We start from the raw sequence: 19461 nt of genomic DNA, 5'->3' as shown, positions 1-19461 counted from the left end.
TGACCAGGTCTACTTCTACATATGAAGGTAAAAGCAGCAAAATGTACTTAATAATCAAAAGATCTACATTGCTTTAGCAATATAGCTGTGTGTGACTCTTAAACTATCATGGAATAAATGTGTTTGCATAAAGCCTTCCATTTACATTATATTATACTTGCAAGTCACAAAATAAAAACTGGCTCCTCCAGAAGCTTTGTTTGTTATTAATTCCCTTAAGTTTAAAAAATTATTTCATTCTAATTAATTGTTTTATTTATTTTTTTAATCTCATGAGAAAAATGGTCTTCTTCATCTTTCATATGCAAAACAGCTGAAGAGAGAATAATTTTTTATATAGAGAAGGAACTCCAATTAATAGAGATCTTAAATACATAGGGAGCTGTTATGAATTTTGCCATTATCAGACAGCTGCCTGAAAAAAAGGCGCCTTTTCAGGAAAATTACATAATTAAAAGTAACTCAATTCCTCTTTGTTTGTATTTTTTTCTCCATCTGCTTATCCAGATTAAACATAAAAATTAATGAAACCCAAATTATGTCAAATTTTCTAAATTTACATTTCTCTTTCATAGACTTTTACTGGACCTGCATCCTGCACTTCCATCAGTTATGAATTCCCAATGCTCCATGGACATTTGAAAGCGCTGTTACATTTTTAATAACCCAACCTTAAGTATCTACATTACTATGCAATTCATTTTTCCTAATTCCATGTATTCTGCCTTAAATAAACACCACCGTCACCACCATTACAATAGACTAAACCACAGAATTCTACACACTTCTAAACACTGAAGTGAAAGTGCAAAAAAGAGTCTGTTATGAGCATCTTAGCTTTTCAAACTAATCTTAGGAAAGTCTCCACCAAGCCTGTAACCACTGTTTCAACAGAATTTCTTTTGGAAGGATATATAATGGAATTGTGATAAAAATAGTTACAGGAAAAAAAAGCAGTGAGAGGCGTAGAGCTCTGCAATATTTATATCACCCAGGCAGACAACACAGAGAACCCATCAGTGAGGTTAAAAACTGCAGCACAGATAACAACTGACAACAGCAGTCAGGTATAAGGGGCCATAAGAACAAATGCAAAACCCCACCAGCTGCATAAAATTGGACACTGACTACTACCTTTAAAAGTGGGCAGAATAATAAATTACAGTTATTCTACTTTGACAAATAAAGTCCATGTAGTCCTGATTCTAATACCAAAAAATATGTCATACAAGCTAATGAAAGAAAAACTGAACAAATGCACGCGTGCGGCAGCAAGCCAAGAAAGAAATACATTTACAATTGTATTAGCAAAATCCACTGGCTGTGCTATCTTGGATGCTTTAAGAGCAGAGCAATAAAAAATTACCATACATAACTTCACCGTTCATATGAGCTGACAGAATGAGTACTGGCAATTAACAGGAGGAGACTGTCAACAAAGCAGGAATGAGTCAGGATGAAAAGAAAGGAAAGATCTTTTATAAAGTTCTGATCCACACTCATATCTGGGCTGGCCAACCTCTTCAGTCATTTGCCTTTCACAAAGGAATAAAGGATCTTAACACATGGAGGTGGAAACCATGCTCCCCTGTAAACAGATATACAGGTGTATGTGACAATCCAAACAACTTCACCCCACAGAGCGAGCTGGGCTGCAGCCACACCCACGCTCCTCTTCTGGTGTCCCCAAGTTATTCACCAACAACATGGAGTTCCCGAACGTGTTTGCCAGTCAAACCGCTGGCACAAACCCACTTCAGACTAGTTGTCGCAAACAATTCTCCCATCACTGCTCTCTGAGTATTTGCTCTTTTGTAATGAAAATAGGTCACCTGCCCTCAAACAGTACATTTTTGTTTCTAAGTGCAAGAGAGAACAGCTTCCCTGGCAGCCAGGCTGTCTTTTGACATAAAAAGTACACTGCAGTATATACACATACCTGTGCACTGAAACCCCCAGAGATCTGCACATTTCTTACTAAAACCATATGCAGTCATAGGGAAAAAAGCCTCCCTCAGACACAACATGGGGAATCTTATCAAAAGTAGAACAACACGAAACCCACCAAACTGGATGAAACCCACAGCGCCAAAGAAGATTTTTTCACAGAAAGTGGAAGAGAAACATAACATAGCACAGAAAATTTGTGCTTGCTTCTACAGCCCATGTGGACTTGAATTACTGGAGAGATTGATTTAAATGTAAAAATCCCAAAAGGACTAGAATCTTCTTCCAGATGCACTTGTATTAGCTGTGGACGTAGTAATTAAACAAAATTCCACCTTTTGTGGGAGTATCACTTAATCATTAGCCTCAACATTCTCCTGTGGTAGCCACTAAGGTTCCACTAAGTAATTTACAGCCTGCCCCTAAGCCTCCCATCCCCACTCTTTAAACCAGTAGCAAAACAAACAAAACAAAAAAACAAAACAAAACAAACAAAAACCCCCAAGAACCAAAGAGGAAAATGCTGCATTTTGCAAACAGGTTCACAATTGAGAAACAGCACAAATATCACCAATGAGTACCACACGCATACAGACTGGTCTCAGGGACATCTGGAATGGAAAGCCAACCAAAAAAAAAAAAAAAAAAAAAAAATTAATCCAATTTCTTGAAATCTATCTAAAACATGGCCCCTGAATTCTCACTTGTTTTTTTGCTGTAACAAAACTGCCTGACAGAACTATGGGGTTTCCATAATAAAGTCAAAACATTTCTGAAAAAATACACTACAGAAAATCAAATATAACCCCTAGAGTTTCAACAGAGCTTTACTGAAAAAGAACAAGAAGTACAAGTGCTGAGTACTTCTGTTTAGCAAGGGGAAAGAGGAACAACCATTTTATCAAGGCACTGTGTCACTGGACACCCTGGACAGGCAAAGACACACGCCTCTCACCCTCCGTTCTTTTACTCCAGGACAAAGAGGTGGTGAGGAAAACCATCTGTGTTCCCAGGCACAGAGAACTTTGAGGAGAAGAGAAATTTCTCTGCTAAGGACCCTCCAACACCTCCAAAATCCAGTTTTATGTAAGTACTTTATTCTGATGAAACAAGCATCTTGATTTTTCCAAGTCAAAACTCAAAACCCAAGCATAAAGAAGTTTTTGTTTTATGAAAGACTCTATGCTTTTTGTTCCAAAAGTTCAGAAACAGACATTTTAATACCATTTAAGCCCTTTCTGGTTTTACTCATCTGAACCCTGGAGGTTCCTGAGAAACGAAACTCTAGCAAAACCTGCAAGTTTTATTCCTACAAAAGCCAGTTCCATCAAAATAGGCGGAATATCACTTTTACTTAGGATCATACAGAGGGCAGATTCACACACACGGAAAACTGGATACAACAGGAACCCAGGTGACAGAGTTATAAAAGCCAGGAAAAACATGGTCAGCAATCACAACCTGCATGAAACAGCTCCAGTCTTGAGCTGAGGGTTTCTGATATCAGAAGTTAAGTCATACCTGATGATGACAAAAATCATGATTCAAGCATTCAAATACTAACAAAAGAAATTATGCCAACATGTACTTTCTTTAAACAAATTAATAAACCTGCCTTCTCCAGAAAGGATATCAAATGATACAGAGATACTACACCACAACCATACAGCGCCCTGTATATACACATATGGTTACAACACACATCCCAGAAAAAGTGAATTGGTCAATAAAGATGCAAAAGGATTAACCCACTAAAACTTCTTTCAAGCTTTTTATCTAAAAAACCATATAGATACTGAAGAAATAGGACATCTGTGCTTTAAAAGAAATAATTCACAGAAAGACTGATTGATACTTTGAGAAATACTGGGTCTAATACACAGGCAGGGATTATGGATATACCCAACACAGGTATGAAATGAAACTGCACTTTCTTTTAACTGTATGTGTAAGATACCTGGAAACACTGGAGCAAGCCTGGCTTAGTACATGGGTGACCCTTATAAAGGGGAGATGAGGGAATCAGAGGATTTTGTTCAGGACAAGGACCAGCTGGTTTGCATGGTCCAAATGTAAGTCTACCTTCCCCTGAAGTTAAAGGTCTTCCCAGCTGGCCCAGAGCCCAAACTGATGGTGCACCATGTAGCTCAGTTTAGCTGCTGGCCTGATGGGCCACCTTGATCACCTGGATGCCACCTTTCTAGCATTCTCCATAGTCATACTGCAAGCAGCAATGAAATGTGTCCCTCTTGTACTATGCTTCCCACTATCACCATGCAGAGAAAAGAGGAAACGGTTCTCAGTGGCCACGGTCACCTCCCAGGACATTTCTCTATGGACAACCAGGATTTTCGGTACATCTGTCACCTTCTATTATGACCTGGGGAGAAAATGGGTCACCTGTAACCAGTTCCTACAGCTCTTGGACTCAAGTGGACTATTCCAAATCTGCCAAGGCCTGTGAACCTTTGTGTGCAAAACTGATATTATCAAAGAAAGACTACATATGGAACAAATCGGTTACACAAATATTCAGAGTTTTGCATAAATGACAACAGCTGCCTCACATTTTAAACATGTTCTCTATTCTCTAAAATATATTAAAATGCTAGGTGAAATGACAAAAGGTCCACACAGGCTTTTGTTTAAGACAGAGCTGCAATTCGTGGAAATAGTCAATGCCCCTTAACTTTGAGTTTAAACAAATATTAAATAAACAATAAAGAGTTAAATTGTAGAATGTATTAAAATCATAACCATTACAAGTCATCCCTTAACCACTGTTTGAAAGATTCAAGTTATCTTAATATTCTTTACTAGTAATTTATCACTATTAGGGCAACATTAAAAATTGTTCTATGAACATCAGTCTTACAACAGAACTACAAATAACATGACTTTCCCTGTCAATTTTTCTTTATACAAGCACCGAAGGAAAGTCCAATAATTAACAGAGAAGTGAATAAAATCTAAAAGAAAATACAAGAGCATGATTAAAACTAAATTTAAAAAATTAACTTGACTTACAGAAATACAAAAAAAAACTTTTCATAATCCATGAGCAGCAAGATGTGACACACTATGATGTGTGACCACCATTTGTGGCTTCCCAAGCTTCACGAGTCTGTTTTCAAATTCAGAAGTCAGATGATTTACACAGCTGTAATATTATATGATTAACAAACGTGTGACCACTGTTCATTGCACAAACAGCCCTTTCTGAGTCTGAATTTTCAACCACTAAAACTTCCGTGAACTGTTCCTGAACACTGCGCTGGCTTCCCCATCCACACCACTGCTGCAGGTGTCACAGTGACGCAATGGCTGTTAATGGGATGAAGGGTGTCACATCCACCCACACTGCCCAGGGACCAAAGGTGAGATGTCCCTCACAGCCTTTGCTTTCTGCTACACCACACAGCTCATGCACTGTGCAGCCCTGCCCTACCTGCACCTGCACACACTCTGGGGGCAGCAAGGAAGAGGGTTGAGGAACTGCAGACAAACAGTCTCAGAAGCACAGCACCCACACGCTTCAAGTTCCTGCAGTCAGCAACTCACAGCTCTGTCAATGAGGCCACTCTAAAATTTTTCATAGGGAAACACCCAAGCCTACAGAGGGTTTTACAAAGTAACAAAAAATTTCTAAACACATCCCTACACTTTCTTTTTCCCATGAACTTAGTGGAAATATCTATGGTACCATTCCAAGTTATCTTTGGAATAAGGCTATATTTATCTACAGAAGGCACAGAGAGGAAAAAGAGCCTAAGAAGCCAAATAACTGGAAAGACTGTTCAACAAATGGAACCATGAAAAATAACAACATGAAGCAAGGAGCTGGTGTTTGCCTGGCATCTAGAGAAAGATGACAGATTAAGGATTCTGCTTTACAATACATTACCAAAAGTCTAAACACATGCAAACAAAACAAAGACTCAACAAAATTTTCATGGATTTGGCAAATGGAAAACATGATATTTCTTCTTTTTAGGGGTATGAATGAGAAAGAATTAAAAACATTTCAGCTGAGAAGGCTCAGAAGCATGTCACTAATTTTGAGAGGAATGAAGATGTGATTAGAGGGTTATTTGTTTTTCTACCAGCCATTCCTGCATGAAACTATTGTTAGAGACATCAGATTCAGACATTCTGCTCTTCTTTTTCTCTCTGGGATCTGTAGTCACCTTTCCAAATTTATCTTTCCTCCCTACACATCCTTCATGCTGTAAGGTAAAAAAGAAAAAAAAAGCCTTTTAAAAGGTAAGAAGAGTTGAGAAGAGTTGATTTGTTTTGTTTCATGAAATTATATTCAGTGGAGTCACAGAAGTCTAATGGTTAAAGAACTGATAAGAATATGTTAGAAACCAAGTTCTGGATTGACAAATTCTCAAATATTTATGCACTTATCAGTGCATTCACTCAAGCAAAAGTTCTCTTTGCTGTTCATACCTGACACGAAACGAAACCAGTATTATCTAACTTGCCAGAAAATAGAAATAAAGCAACATAATCCCAAAGTATAGATGCTCTTCAAATTAAGGCATGTGATGGTGGCAGAGGGCACACTATAGAAGAACTTGTGTTCTCTGTGATCTCACAAACTATGAAATTATGAAAACAGCAAAACAAAAATTCCCCCAAAGACTCCACCTTAACACCACACCAAGAGGAGAAAACTCATTCTGACTCTGCATAGGAAGTAAAATAGTTAGATCGTTCTTGATGAAGTGGTTGTAACATACACAGAAATTAATATTAGACTTCCCTATGATCAGCTTCATTTCCTATCAAAAACAAAAACAGTAACACAGAATTAAATCCATGTTTCCAGATTGCAAAGGACAACCAAATCATGTCTTTTCTACAAGAGACATCCTATGAAGTCTCTTAGTGAGTGGGAAAAGGTTGTTTCACCAGCTTCCCCAAATGGTCACAAATAATTTCTGATCTCAACTTATTAAGTGTACAGATAGGAAGGCTGCTTATAATTTGTCTGATGTGATAACCTAAAACTTTGATGCAGGTTTAGCTTCAATAAACAACTGCAAAAGGTGGATGCTGTGATAGTAAAATCAAAACCTGCAAATATTTTAAGGAGTTGTTCCAGCGCTTTCCTCAGCAGCTGATCAACACCAGCTGCCCTCCTGGGAACACGTGTCCATTTCACATCCCTGGAACAGCTTCCAAGTTCCCCATGCTAAGGGGACTGTATGCAAACTACATCCCAATAGCACGCGGCAGTCCTGCCACGACTGGAGGCGCTGCTGCAGCAGTGCACAGGGAGCTGGGCTGGGAGTCCAGCGAGGCCCCAGCAGGCACTGCCTGGGAGCTCCCACCGCAGGACTGCACTGCACGGGGGAGGGCTCCGACTGGGGAGATGAAAGCAGAAAGCCAGGACTCAGTGATAACACTGTGTGCTTTCAGTCTTAAAATAGACAAATGCAAATGTAAGCATGCCCAGGCCACCTCTCCTGCCATTTACCACAGAGCTCACAGTGATGGCCATCACTTTCTCACAGTGATTTTGTGAAACTTGGATTTTCAGAAACAAAGCTTTAGCCACCATGTTTCACAAATCTTTCTCTGTGTCTCTACGAATGAATTTCTGAAGTTAGACAAGGGTTCCTAACCACAAAGTTCCTTTTATTAATCTCAGCCTTGGGATAAAGAATATTTCTATCAGAAAGAGGTATCAAAAGACAAGAAAATGGAGAAGTGATGAATGTTTAAGGAGCTCATAGCTTTATTTGGAAACCTAACAGCCTAACAGTAGCAAAAGGAAATGCCATAAAGAGACACTAAATTCAGTAATACAGAAACCGCTCCAAATTTTTCAAATCCCAGGTTAGCTCTGTTTCATAAAACATATGGTCACTCATGGACCTGCAGGCTCACTGTGATCCAGTGGCCTGCCTCCATAACCTACACTTCAGCAAGGGAAGCAGAATGGAAAACCAGATGACAAAGCCATGCACACTCAAATGAAATGTTCTGGGAAGTGACTCCACATAAGCAGCAGAGGTGGTTTTCTGCTGACTCCTTGCAGGGCCTGTTTCTTCTCCATCACCAAAGCTGCAGCACTGTCTGGGAGCCCGGGGCACAGCGGGGTGGCTCTGCAGCATCTGCTCCACATCCACCAGCAGATGCCACACACACTGAACGCCCTACAACCACCGAAACTGTGCTGCAGGTTAGTTTTTGTTACACAGTTTCCTGTTGGCTCCAGCCCTGCAAGGCTCAAATCCTCTCTACAGAGGGCAAACTGGCTGAAATGCAGTGATGGATGCCAGATGTATTTTTCTGACAGAAATGCTATGATGTGCACAGGTGGACTCCATGTCCAAAGCCAAGCACAAATCTAGTTCAAGTCTGTCTCAATCCTTCCTGAAGCAGAACCAAACTCACCCAAGGAGCTGTTCCTATGGGAAGGAGCAAAATAACAAGGAACCAAACAGAGCCTTTATGATAAGGCAGTCTGGCCAGCTCAATAAAGAAATACCTCTTTAGTTTCTATCTTGAGCATGTTAGCAATTTCATCAGCTACTGGACAGATCTGTCAACATTTGACACTGCTCTAACAAAGTACAATTAGGAAAACACACTGAAAAAATGAGAAGCCGTGAAATAATTATCCACAAGTCTATAAAACCAATATTCCTGGATAGTCACCCAAATTTTCCAATATTTTTATTACTCTGTGAAAATAATAATTTCTGTTATTTTAGACTACATTTCCTGATAGTTTTCAGCAGTACAAAGAGAAATACAATTGAGAAATAGCCCCACGTAATATACACAGGGGAAAAACCATTTCAACAACTCCTCCAAGCACCACTAGAAGAGAAAATCCCACCTACATTTCAGTTAGAGTCAGAAATCTGAAATAAAACACAAATGAAGTATCAAGGCACAGACTTGTTACTTAATCAAGTGTGTGCCTATAAATATATTTCAAAGTTGCTATTGCCAAAATAATTGTAAAAGTTAAGAAGAAACATAGTCGTCTAACATACCTATTTTTCAACACCAAGGAAAGCTTTTCCTTTGTAATGAAGTGTATCAGTGTTAGTTCGCTCTTGAAATTCATCATAAATTACATGCTTTATGACACATGCTTCAATTAGAAGAACCAGATAAAAACCCAAGGGGTTTTGTTTGTTGCGAGTATTGTTTTTTAAGAACACACATCCAAGCCAATTAAAATTAAATAATTCACCTTGTGATATTCTACTTCTTCTCTTCTTACAGCTTACAGGTAATCTTTGCCCTGAATTGAAGCAGCAATTCAGACAACTGCAGTCTGAAGTTCCTTCTTATGTACAAACACAGCAAGGTTGCCTTTTCCCCCAAAATGTCTTCTATACATGGAAACCAATGTAGTCCAAATGTCAGGGCTTGAGTAATTTTTATCTCGAATGATACTGGTATAATACTCACTCAGCCATCCAAATGTATGGGTTTACATCATGAAACTCCTTCATAAAAGGTCCACCCCTGTCATATTTATGCAGGATGCTCTACTGAAGTCATGAAACTGAATTATCTGACACAATTAACTCTGTTCAGGAAATGGAGAATTTGTGTATTCATTAATCATCGTGCTTGGGATATTTTTACAATGCATTCCTCCACTCTGTGCTCAATTCAACCCTAAGCTGCTTATGCAGATACTAAACAGAACACGTGATTCATTTGTGCATCTTTATTCTTTTAAAACATCTGATAAAGACAAGGAATAGGTCAATTTGCCCCTGTGGAATTTCACCAAATGACCCTTACAAACTTTCTTCCTAGAGGCAGGACTAATATTGGCAAATTATCTGGTTCCAGATATATTTAATTAATACAAAGTGACATAGCTTCTCTCTTAGTTGTGGTCTTCCATTACATAAGATGGACAAACAGCAAAACCTCTGCCACCTAAGGATTTTTTCTAGATGTACTGTATTCACCATAAGAAAAATTCCCCTTGGAATTTGTTACTATGACGATGTATTGCTCTGGAGATATGACTATGGTGGAGTGGATTTACATTTTCTACCCCTACTGAAATCTCTGTACACATGAGAAAGCAATCACTTACACATGGGATTACTGATTTTTTCCAAATGCACAGGGAATGTTCAACTCGTTGAGAATATATTGGAAATATATTCAGAAAATTACCATGTAACTGCCAATCCAGAATTAATTCAAAAGTCATTGATAGCCTGGACCAGCTTCATGTTGACGTTTCACCAGTCATTAGCAGCAGAATGAATAAATATTTAAGAATACTATGGGGATATTAAGTTTTATTTAACAGAGGAAATGCTGAAAGATAGCCAACTAAGAGTAACAGTGAGACCACAATTTCTTCATATAAAACCTGGCCTTCGCTGTATTTGCAAGGCATTTGCTCCTTCAACCACACAAGCTCTTTGTTTTATGATGCAGTCATTACAAGGAAGACTCCAAAGTACTTGGCAGCACAAGAAGTGTAGCAGCAGCTCAGACATCTCATGGGCTCCAAGGAGAAAAAACTTCCCTTTCAGTTTTGGGACTCCCCTGTCAGTGTTTCACTAGACCCTTCCTTCTCCCTTGCTCAGCTACATTGGGCAGTGGTGAAAGCAGGTAGTGATTGAAACCCACTTCTTAAATCCCATACTGTCTGGCACCTGCCAGTACTCCTCTCTTCTCCCACTTATGGAAACAGGCTATGAGGTTCTGGACACACACCCCATTGGAAGAGGGCAGCACAACCTGTGTCCAAGGTCTGTGACTCTGCAGGCATCCTTTGCCACACACAGCAAGCACAGAGCAGCAGCAGGCGCACGGCTGTGCAGGATGAGGACAGGGGAGCAGCGGGCACAGAGCTGTGCAGGATGAGGACAGGGGAGCAGCGGGCACACAGCTGTGCAGGATGAGGACAAGGGAGCAGTGGGCACACGGCTGTGCAGGATGAGGACAGGGGAGCAGCGGGCACACGGCTGTGCAGGATGATGACAGGGCAGCAGTGGGCACACAGCTGTGCAGGATGAGGACAGGGGAGCAGCGGGCACACAGCTGTGCAGGATGAGGACAAGGGAGCAGTGGGCACACGGCTGTGCAGGATGAGGACAGGGGAGCAGCGGGCACAGAGCTGTGCAGGATGAGGACAGGGCAGCAGCGGGCACACAGCTCTGCAGGATGAGGACAGGGGAGCAGCGGGCACAGAGCTGTGCAGGATGAGGACAGGGCAGCAGTGGGCACAGAGCTGTGCAGGATGAGGACAGGGGAGCAGCGGGCACACGGCTCTGCAGGATGAGGACAGGGGAGCAGCGGGCACACAGCTCTGCAGGATGAGGACAGGGCAGCAGTGGGCACACAGCTGTGCAGGATGAGGACAGGGGAGCAGCGGGCACACAGCTGTGCAGGATGAGGACAGGGGAGCAGCGGGCACACAGCTGTGCAGGATGAGGACAAGGGAGCAGTGGGCACACGGCTGTGCAGGATGAGGACAGGGGAGCAGCGGGCACAGAGCTGTGCAGGATGAGGACAGGGCAGCAGCGGGCACACAGCTCTGCAGGATGAGGACAGGGGAGCAGCGGGCACAGAGCTGTGCAGGATGAGGACAGGGCAGCAGTGGGCACAGAGCTGTGCAGGATGAGGACAGGGGAGCAGCGGGCACACGGCTCTGCAGGATGAGGACAGGGGAGCAGCGGGCACACAGCTCTGCAGGATGAGGACAGGGCAGCAGTGGGCACACAGCTGTGCAGGATGAGGACAGGGGAGCAGCAGGCACACGGCTGTGCAGGATGAGGACAGGGGAGCAGCGGGCACAGAGCTGTGCAGGATGAGGACAGGGGAGCAGCGGGCACACAGCTGTGCAGGATGAGGACAGGGGAGCAGCGGGCACACGGCTGTGCAGGATGAGGACAGGGGAGCAGCGGGCACAGAGCTGTGCAGGATGAGGACAGGGGAGCAGTGGGCACACAGCTCTGTAGGACACAGGGTAGCTACACAGCTACACCCCGTGTGCTCCCCGACACCCAAACAGAGTGTCTCTAAGGATTCGTCCCTGCAAGGACTGCCCACAGCAGTGCTGCTGCATTGCTTCCTTCAGCCTAGCCTAGAAGAGCTGCCCATGTCATTGCTGCCAACATCTGCCACCAACTCACACAGCAGTTCTGGCAAACCCAGCCCATTGAGTCAACAGTCACTTCAGCCATAAAAAAATGGGAGATGCTCTGGCTTTCAACTGCATGTGTATGCTGAATTTTTTTGTTTCTGGGGGTTAGAAAGGATCAAAATCCCTCCATTTCTATGTCAGATGTCCATTACACTTCTACTCAGTATGAGAATTTATCATTAAATCTGTACGAGCATAATTAAAACACTCTTAAAAAGACAGCAGTAACAATAAAGCAAGGGCCAGGAAACATGCTTTGTTCAAATGCACAAATTACAGTTTTAATCCATTATCGAAATTATTTATCTGTCCTTCTGCAGAGCACAGTAGTGGGGGGTACTTCCACAGGTGGTACTAGGGACAGTGTTACCCCAGCACCCCACGGAACACCGGGACAGCCGAGCTGCACCGCCTCGGGACCCTGCAGCCCTGGTCGCGCCCTGATTTCCAGAGAAAAATCCATGGGGCCGGCCCATCCCCAGCCACCGGGGCGATCCCCCGACACAGCAGCGCGCCCAGGGTCTCCATTCCCGCCGTTACCGCGGCAACGGCGCGGCCGAGCCCCGCGGCCCCGTGACGCGGCGGCGCCGGCCCGGCCCGGCCCGCGCGTTGCCGGGGAGACGCCCCGTCGCCACGGCGACCATCACGCTGCCCTCCCCGGCTAACGCGGAAAAATAGTAAGAACCACCTCAGCTGCCACGAGAGCCGTCAGCGCCAGCGCTCAGTGCCGGTGCTGCTGCGGGCCCTGCTGCAGCTGGCTCATCACACCTTCCCCATGAGGGGGTGGGCCAGCGCGGGCCATGAACCGCATTCCCGGCCCTTCTAGCATCGAGGAGAAAGCAGTTCTGCTAAACCTCAGCACCTGCTTTACTGCTTCGTGGATGGCAGCCATAGATTATGTCTCTTTGCTAACGCTGGTCGTAAATGAATGCCAGGTCAAAACCACAAAACGAACAGAAAAACTCCACCCCATGTCTGTTTCACTGAAGCAAAGGAGAAAATCCAGGCTAATCCTAAGGGCCACCACAGGCATCCATCCACCACCAAGGGCTGGTCAAGCCACCTGGGCACCGACTCAACCTCGTGAACATCCTGTGGCTGCACAGGCAACATCGGCCCTCAGCTCTCCCAGGAAAAGAATGAGCCTATTTCCTCTGAGTGAGTGAGGGAATAGTGCCTTCACCAAATGGGATAAGTGGGCACTTCAGAGCTCTCCATTTGCTTATCTGCATTTTTATTTCAGGCACTCCTCTGCCAAACGGCTGTTGCAGGAAGCCTGCAGGCTGTGCTCGGGATGCGCTGATGCCAGCAGGGGCATAAGCAGGTAAAAGGTGTCCTGGGCACCCGAACAAGGCCACGCCATCAATGGCGCTCCCGCTAGGCCTTTCCACACTAGCACATTCCAAACTGCATTGCTTGATTACATTTAGTGTCTTACCCAAGAATCAAACCAAACACCGCAGAAAAACATTTAGAGTTGTAAAATGCGTCTAGTTCTTACCTTTGATATGCCTGAGGAGATGTGGGAGGTGTACTGAACACATGCGAATATGGGTGATAGGGTGTCTTTTTCAAAGCCTGAATAAGATTTTGTCTATATTCTGGGTCTATACACCACAAGGACCCCTTTCCAATACTCTGCAAAGAGAAAAGAATTTTAAAAAATCAAATATTTGATCTAATGGCACAGCCATATTTATTTAACAATTTTTGTCAGAAAAAGCAGTGGGTTTGGGTTTTTTGTCTGACAGAAGCGAATAGAACTTGCTTGCCAGATATTATTACTCCATTAATAATGTATTATGACTGTATGATTTAAATCACAATTCTGAGGGAAAAAAAGAATGAATGTTTGGCTGCTCTTTCCCCCCTCTCTCGTTACTAGTTAATATGATTTAATAATATCTGGCAATTTTCCAATCACCTCATATTGGAAAAATAAGAAGCTACAGTTAACCGTTAAACAGAAACTTTGAAGAGAAGTATCTTGTTTCTGGAAGTGGTTTTCTTTTCCTTTTGCTGTTATACAAACAGAAACAAGGCTAAAAAGGAGAGGGTTAAACACCCTAGCAACTGTTTTAAAAATGTAAGGACTTAATCCTCCAAACCACATGACATCAATGCCATTATACTACAAGAGGAAATTAATCATCTTTTCTCCCCAGAGGGGAAAAAAATACCAAAAAACCCCAAAACAAACCAACGAGCCAAAACAAAAAAAAAAGCCCACAGTATAATCAGAGTATAACCATTTAAGGTTGTTGAGAAATTGTGATCAGCTAAAACAACAGTTACTGTAATTACCCTTTCATACAAGGAGCAACACAAGCAGTTAATCTGTAAGGCAAAGATTACACTAAAATTCAGTGTTTATTTTGCAGTTACAAGCAGTGCAATTTCATTTCGTGTCTCAATCCCATCAGAGGTCAGGCTGAGGATATTTTGGATTGTTTTGTGTGAGTTCTCAAACAAATATGAAAACTTTGCCTCAGCTTCACTATGAAAGCATATGGAATGATAGTTCAGGAGCAGTCTTGCTCTGCTTGATCATACATAAAAATAAACACCAATCCTAACTGCTGACTGAACTTAACTGGCAGGCTTTCAAGAAGGCATTATGCTAAAATTTTCAGGTAAATGTTGATACTTTCTGGAACAGGTGGGGGAAGCTGTGTTACTGCCTCTAGCTGCTTTTCAACCCAGGACCATCCCTTTTCTCTGCTTCAACTTCTATCAGTGAAACAAAGCTCCCAGTTAACTTGTTAAAGAACAAGCACACACGCACACACACAGAGAATCACATCAGAAGAAGGACATTATTTTCTTAAGCCATATAGAAGACCAAAACTAGACACCTGTTTCCATTTGAAGACTGGTATCTTTGCCCTACCACCTCCTAAGTGCTGCTCTAGCCCATGGACAGCTTTAGGATACACAGTGCAACGTGCAACATACTTACAGAGAGCAAATCTGCACTAAATTCTCCTCCCTAAAAATAAATTAAAAAGAAAAGTCTTCCCCAATGTCCCTGGATGGCTGTGTGTGCACCTACAAAGTTTCCAGCACCATGTGAGACTTGGCTTGAAAGAAGAGGAGAGCATGCAGCACAGCTCACAGGAGCTGTAACAGTCTTCTGTCACAAAGAAGCAGGGCTGTATGCTGCTCTGGTGGAACAGGAGCATGGGGTCAAGACTCTTCAGGATGGCTTCCAGTGTTCAAGCCCATCCATCCTTTTACTGCCAAAAGGTGCCCTACCAGGAGGCCACAGAAAAGTCTAGGGGAGACATCTTCCAGCTCTTGAAATAAAGCAAGGCCTTAATATGGCCAAAAAAGCCCAAGACTAAAGGGGCTAGAGAGAGCAAGCAAGCCTCTTTGGCTCTCATCTCAGGAAAGCACTACAGTCAACAACTGAGAGATCCAGTGCTGCTGTCAGCTGTGGAAGCTGTGCACCACACTTCTCACAGCACTCTGCAGTAAGGAGGTTGTTACGCTTAGCCCTCTTAAAATATGGGACAATGAGCCAGACACATGACAAGCCCAGTAAGTGATTTTTAGGCAAAGGACAGAGTCAAAAATAGAATCCATGCATCCCAAATTCCACTTCCATGCTCTATCCAAGACCCAGACTAAGAACATAAAATTTCCTTTTAAGCAAGCAATGAGCAAAACTAGGAACATTTTTTAGAAGAAAACCTTTGCTGGATTCCTTACTTCTTACAGCATGGGATAAGCTTATAAAAAAAGCTACACTTAAATACCATCTACCTTATTTGTACTTACTGGAACACAACATATTGCTTTCAAACTTCTCTGTTTTTTTTATTTACTTCCACGACAGCCTTTTCATCTACCTGGAAGAGGTAACTCCCCAAGACCCATCAGTTAAGTTTAAGCTGAGGGCCTTACACTGAAGACACTACTGAAGAGTGACTTCAAAACCTTTCATTACTGTTAAGATAAATTTGTATGGCTTGCCCATATTCTTGCAAAAGGCAAAAATAATCTCACTGAGAAACAGGAACTCTCACAAAAAATATTGATAAGTACACTCCTTGTTAAAAAAAACCCACTGGGGAGGCAGATTTGCTATATTTTCACTGCAACTGAACTGACTTATAATTTACCAGCAAAAACAAATGTAATTTAAGGCAAAGCTTGCCAACTTCGCAGTGTTCTTTTTTAAGGTAGTTATTTTTGTTTTTCCACAATCACATAACGGAGCATGAATAAAAAGGAAAACTGAAGTGACATCTGGTTAAGAAACCTTCTTGACTGTTGGGAGGTGTGAAGAGCTTTGTTAACTGTCTGTTCAGATGTGTCATTAGTCTTCCCATATACAGAGCAATCACGGGAAAGGAAATCACTGAATCTCAGATCCGTCAGTTAGTGATTAATTTCCATCTTATGACACTTGGCATGCTGCTTCACTACCTCCTCCAAGCCAAAAGTCAATAGTGACTCCAATCAAAAACCAGCAAGGAAGGGTCAAAAAAAAATCTCTGGATTACATTTGTCTCCCAGGCAACAAGTGACTGAGGAGTGGAAAATAGTCCCCTGATCTCCTCAGCACTTGGAGTGCTTTCAGACCTCCCCACAGCCACCTCCTCCCAGGGCCAGGCACAGCCACCTCCTTCCTGCCAAACACAGGTTACAGCTTCTGCACTGAGTCCTGGTTAAGGTGATTAAAAACTGGGGAATGTTATTACAAGTCCTCTTCATGTGGTCCAAGAGTGAACCATAGTTGAGGGCAAACTACTTCAGATGCCCTAATGCGGAGAGAGAGAAACATACAGAGTTACCCCATGAAAGTTTGACTGAGTACTTTATTTAAAAAAAAATCCTGATTATCTTTTATATGGAGAAATTGTTACTCCTTTTTCCCTCACCTAATATATATGTAGATTGTGCACAATATTGTGTACTAACTCCCAATTTATTAAAAAATTTGCTCTGTCATATCTCAAATATCCAATTCTGATTCCCTCCCAGCTACTAAAGTCAGTGAATTCCCATGAAAAGGTACATGATAATTCAATGTTCACTTGGCTTTTTCTTCCAATGGACTACATATAGAAGTTTTTAAATACTACTTTACACAACATATTAGTATTATGTTTGGTCATTTTTAGTAGAATTGAAAAAAGACTGAAGTTTTAAAATAATTAAAATTCTGCTTGTGAGCTCTTTCAGTTGTTATAATTGGGAATTAATAGCATTATCCACTAGTAAAATTTCTCATTATAAAGATTTTGCCTGCATATACCTCACAGCTAACTGCCTGGCCTCACACGTATCAGCTACTGTCTGCCCAAAGCTCAACTAAAAGAATTTTATGTTGAGCTCTTCCCGAGACCAGTAGCTGGGAAAAAGTACACAACCCATTGCATTGGGTTTGCATGGTCACATTTTGGTACAGGGGCTACATCTGAATAAAAATTCCAGATAGTGTTTATTTGAAGAATTTTGTTCCCTGGTTATTTTAGCAGACTTGAAAGGTGTTAGGAACACCACCTTTTTCACAGAGTTTTCACTGCCATAAAAACAAGTCTGGCCAAAACAAAGCTTTGGGAAGAGAACAGATACAGAAACCACAAAACACAGGCTCAAGGAGACACTGGCATTTCCAATTTTTCCCTTTGGAAGCTCTCATAACATGTTCACTTTTAAACTGGAGGAGCACCTCCAGGTACCCATATCTCTTGAAGCAGCATCACCACCAAGATGGTCTCCAAAGGAACAGAGCCCTAAGGGAAATCTGCCAAAAAGGAGTTTTGTTTTTTTTTCCCTCTGTGATGCCTTGCATGTGCCTGGGCCTTCTTCCATAAGCCCATTTCAGTCATTTTCCTCAAAGAAAACTGATTTTCTCACATAGTTTGATGTAATTTACATTCATTAAGCTGGCTCACATGAAGGGTGTGACAAGCATCCAGAGAGCTGTGGCAAAGCAGAGGAGGGATGTGGGGACACAGGGAGGGGAATGGGAGCTATTCCCTTCTGTAGCAGGAGCCCTGGTGGCATCCTGATGCACCTCTTGAAACAGCACACTGAAAAAGGAAAACCAGGACTCTGGCTGGACAGAAAGCAGCTTGTAAGACAAATGGCAAAACCAGTATGACACAGAGCAGGGGTACAGGGGCTGGGGTGAGCTGGGCATCAAGGCTGGCAGACAGTCCTGAGGGAAAGGCCAGGCTGTGCATGGGAAATCAGAGACACCGAGAGGCTGAGCACCAACACAGGTGCCTGGAGGCTGGGAGGAGAGAAACCAAAACAAGACACCCACGAGTGACTCCACAGCTCCACTCACGCACCTAAGCTATGCCAGCAGGCTGAGAATTTTAACACAGCTCTGCGTTAAGGACCTTGCTACTCCCAAACAACAGCCGCCCACTGAGTAGATCTGTACTTTACTTCTCTATCAGATCAGGAGGGGATGAGTGGCCATAGCTAGGCTTTCTTGAACCAAAATCATCAGCAATATGGATCAGGCAGCTACACAGACTGAAGAGGTGCAGATGTACACTATCTGAAAAGTATGTCACATTGGCTTCACTAACCATAAAAGCAAAAAGAAAAAGCAGAAATTTCCTATTACTCAAAAAAGGGCATTACCAACTAACATCTGCAGCCCCAAGCTATCAAATACTGAAATCACATCACTGTGACATTTGTCCCTGTCTAACTCAGTGTAGGTTGCTGCAGTCGTTAACACAGGACCTGTGAATATCACTAATATCTTCTTCAGTGATTAGAAACCTTTTGTTGTCAGTAATTCACCATCAAAAGGTTTTCTCTGGTGGATAAAACCTACTGTTGTTACAACAGGTGATCTCTTTGCAAGTAATAGTGGAGAGATTACTGGGTATTAAAGGTTCTTACTTTAAGGAAATATTTATCCTGAGCTCATTGCGTCCAGTTACGCTGCAACAGCAGGCTTGAAGCAAGCCTTTCACACAGATTTGTCACTATGCTTATCCGTGGGAATGCCCAACAGCTTCTGCAGGTCCAGCTGTTCAATATGACCACAAAAGGGTTTCTACAGGAGCAAAAAGAATTGCATGATAGAACTATGCATGTCACCACAGAATTTAAAACAACTGTTTGAGTAACTACATCCAGGACCAGAATCTGAAAAAGGTAATTGTTTTAGACCAGAAGCACATTTCTCTGTGACTGCACCACATCTAATGTAGCAGCACAAAGCCATCAGCCACCTTGCTGACACTGTTGTCACTGTTGACTGCTCACACCTCTGCAGGAAGCCTCTGGGGGTGGTGAGAGCACACCCAAGGCTGTCAGGCAGCAAGGACCTGCAAAAGCACCCAAGAGAACAAGGCATGATGGAAGAGTCTATCCACAGAGAG

At 42.6% G+C, this 19461-nt stretch overlaps 1 protein-coding gene across 13 annotated transcripts in view; it reads right to left on the bottom strand.

Annotated features, from left to right (window-relative positions):
* Nucleotides 1-19461, bottom strand: part of FOXN3 (forkhead box N3) — a 138217-nt gene that overhangs the window by 92953 nt on the left and 25803 nt on the right. For all 13 annotated transcript variants that reach the window (XM_068192631.1, XM_068192638.1, XM_068192637.1 and 10 more), the window contains one exon: nt 13602-13738. In XM_068192631.1, the coding sequence (XP_068048732.1) occupies nt 13602-13738 (137 nt within the window). The remainder of the gene's footprint in view (nt 1-13601; nt 13739-19461) is intronic.

This window comes from Anomalospiza imberbis, chromosome 6 (assembly GCF_031753505.1).
Source record: "Anomalospiza imberbis isolate Cuckoo-Finch-1a 21T00152 chromosome 6, ASM3175350v1, whole genome shotgun sequence".
Classification (NCBI taxonomy): Eukaryota; Metazoa; Chordata; class Aves; order Passeriformes; family Viduidae; genus Anomalospiza; species Anomalospiza imberbis.
The sequence above is the reverse complement of the archived record's forward strand: the minus strand, read 5'-3'. Positions and strand labels throughout refer to the sequence as shown.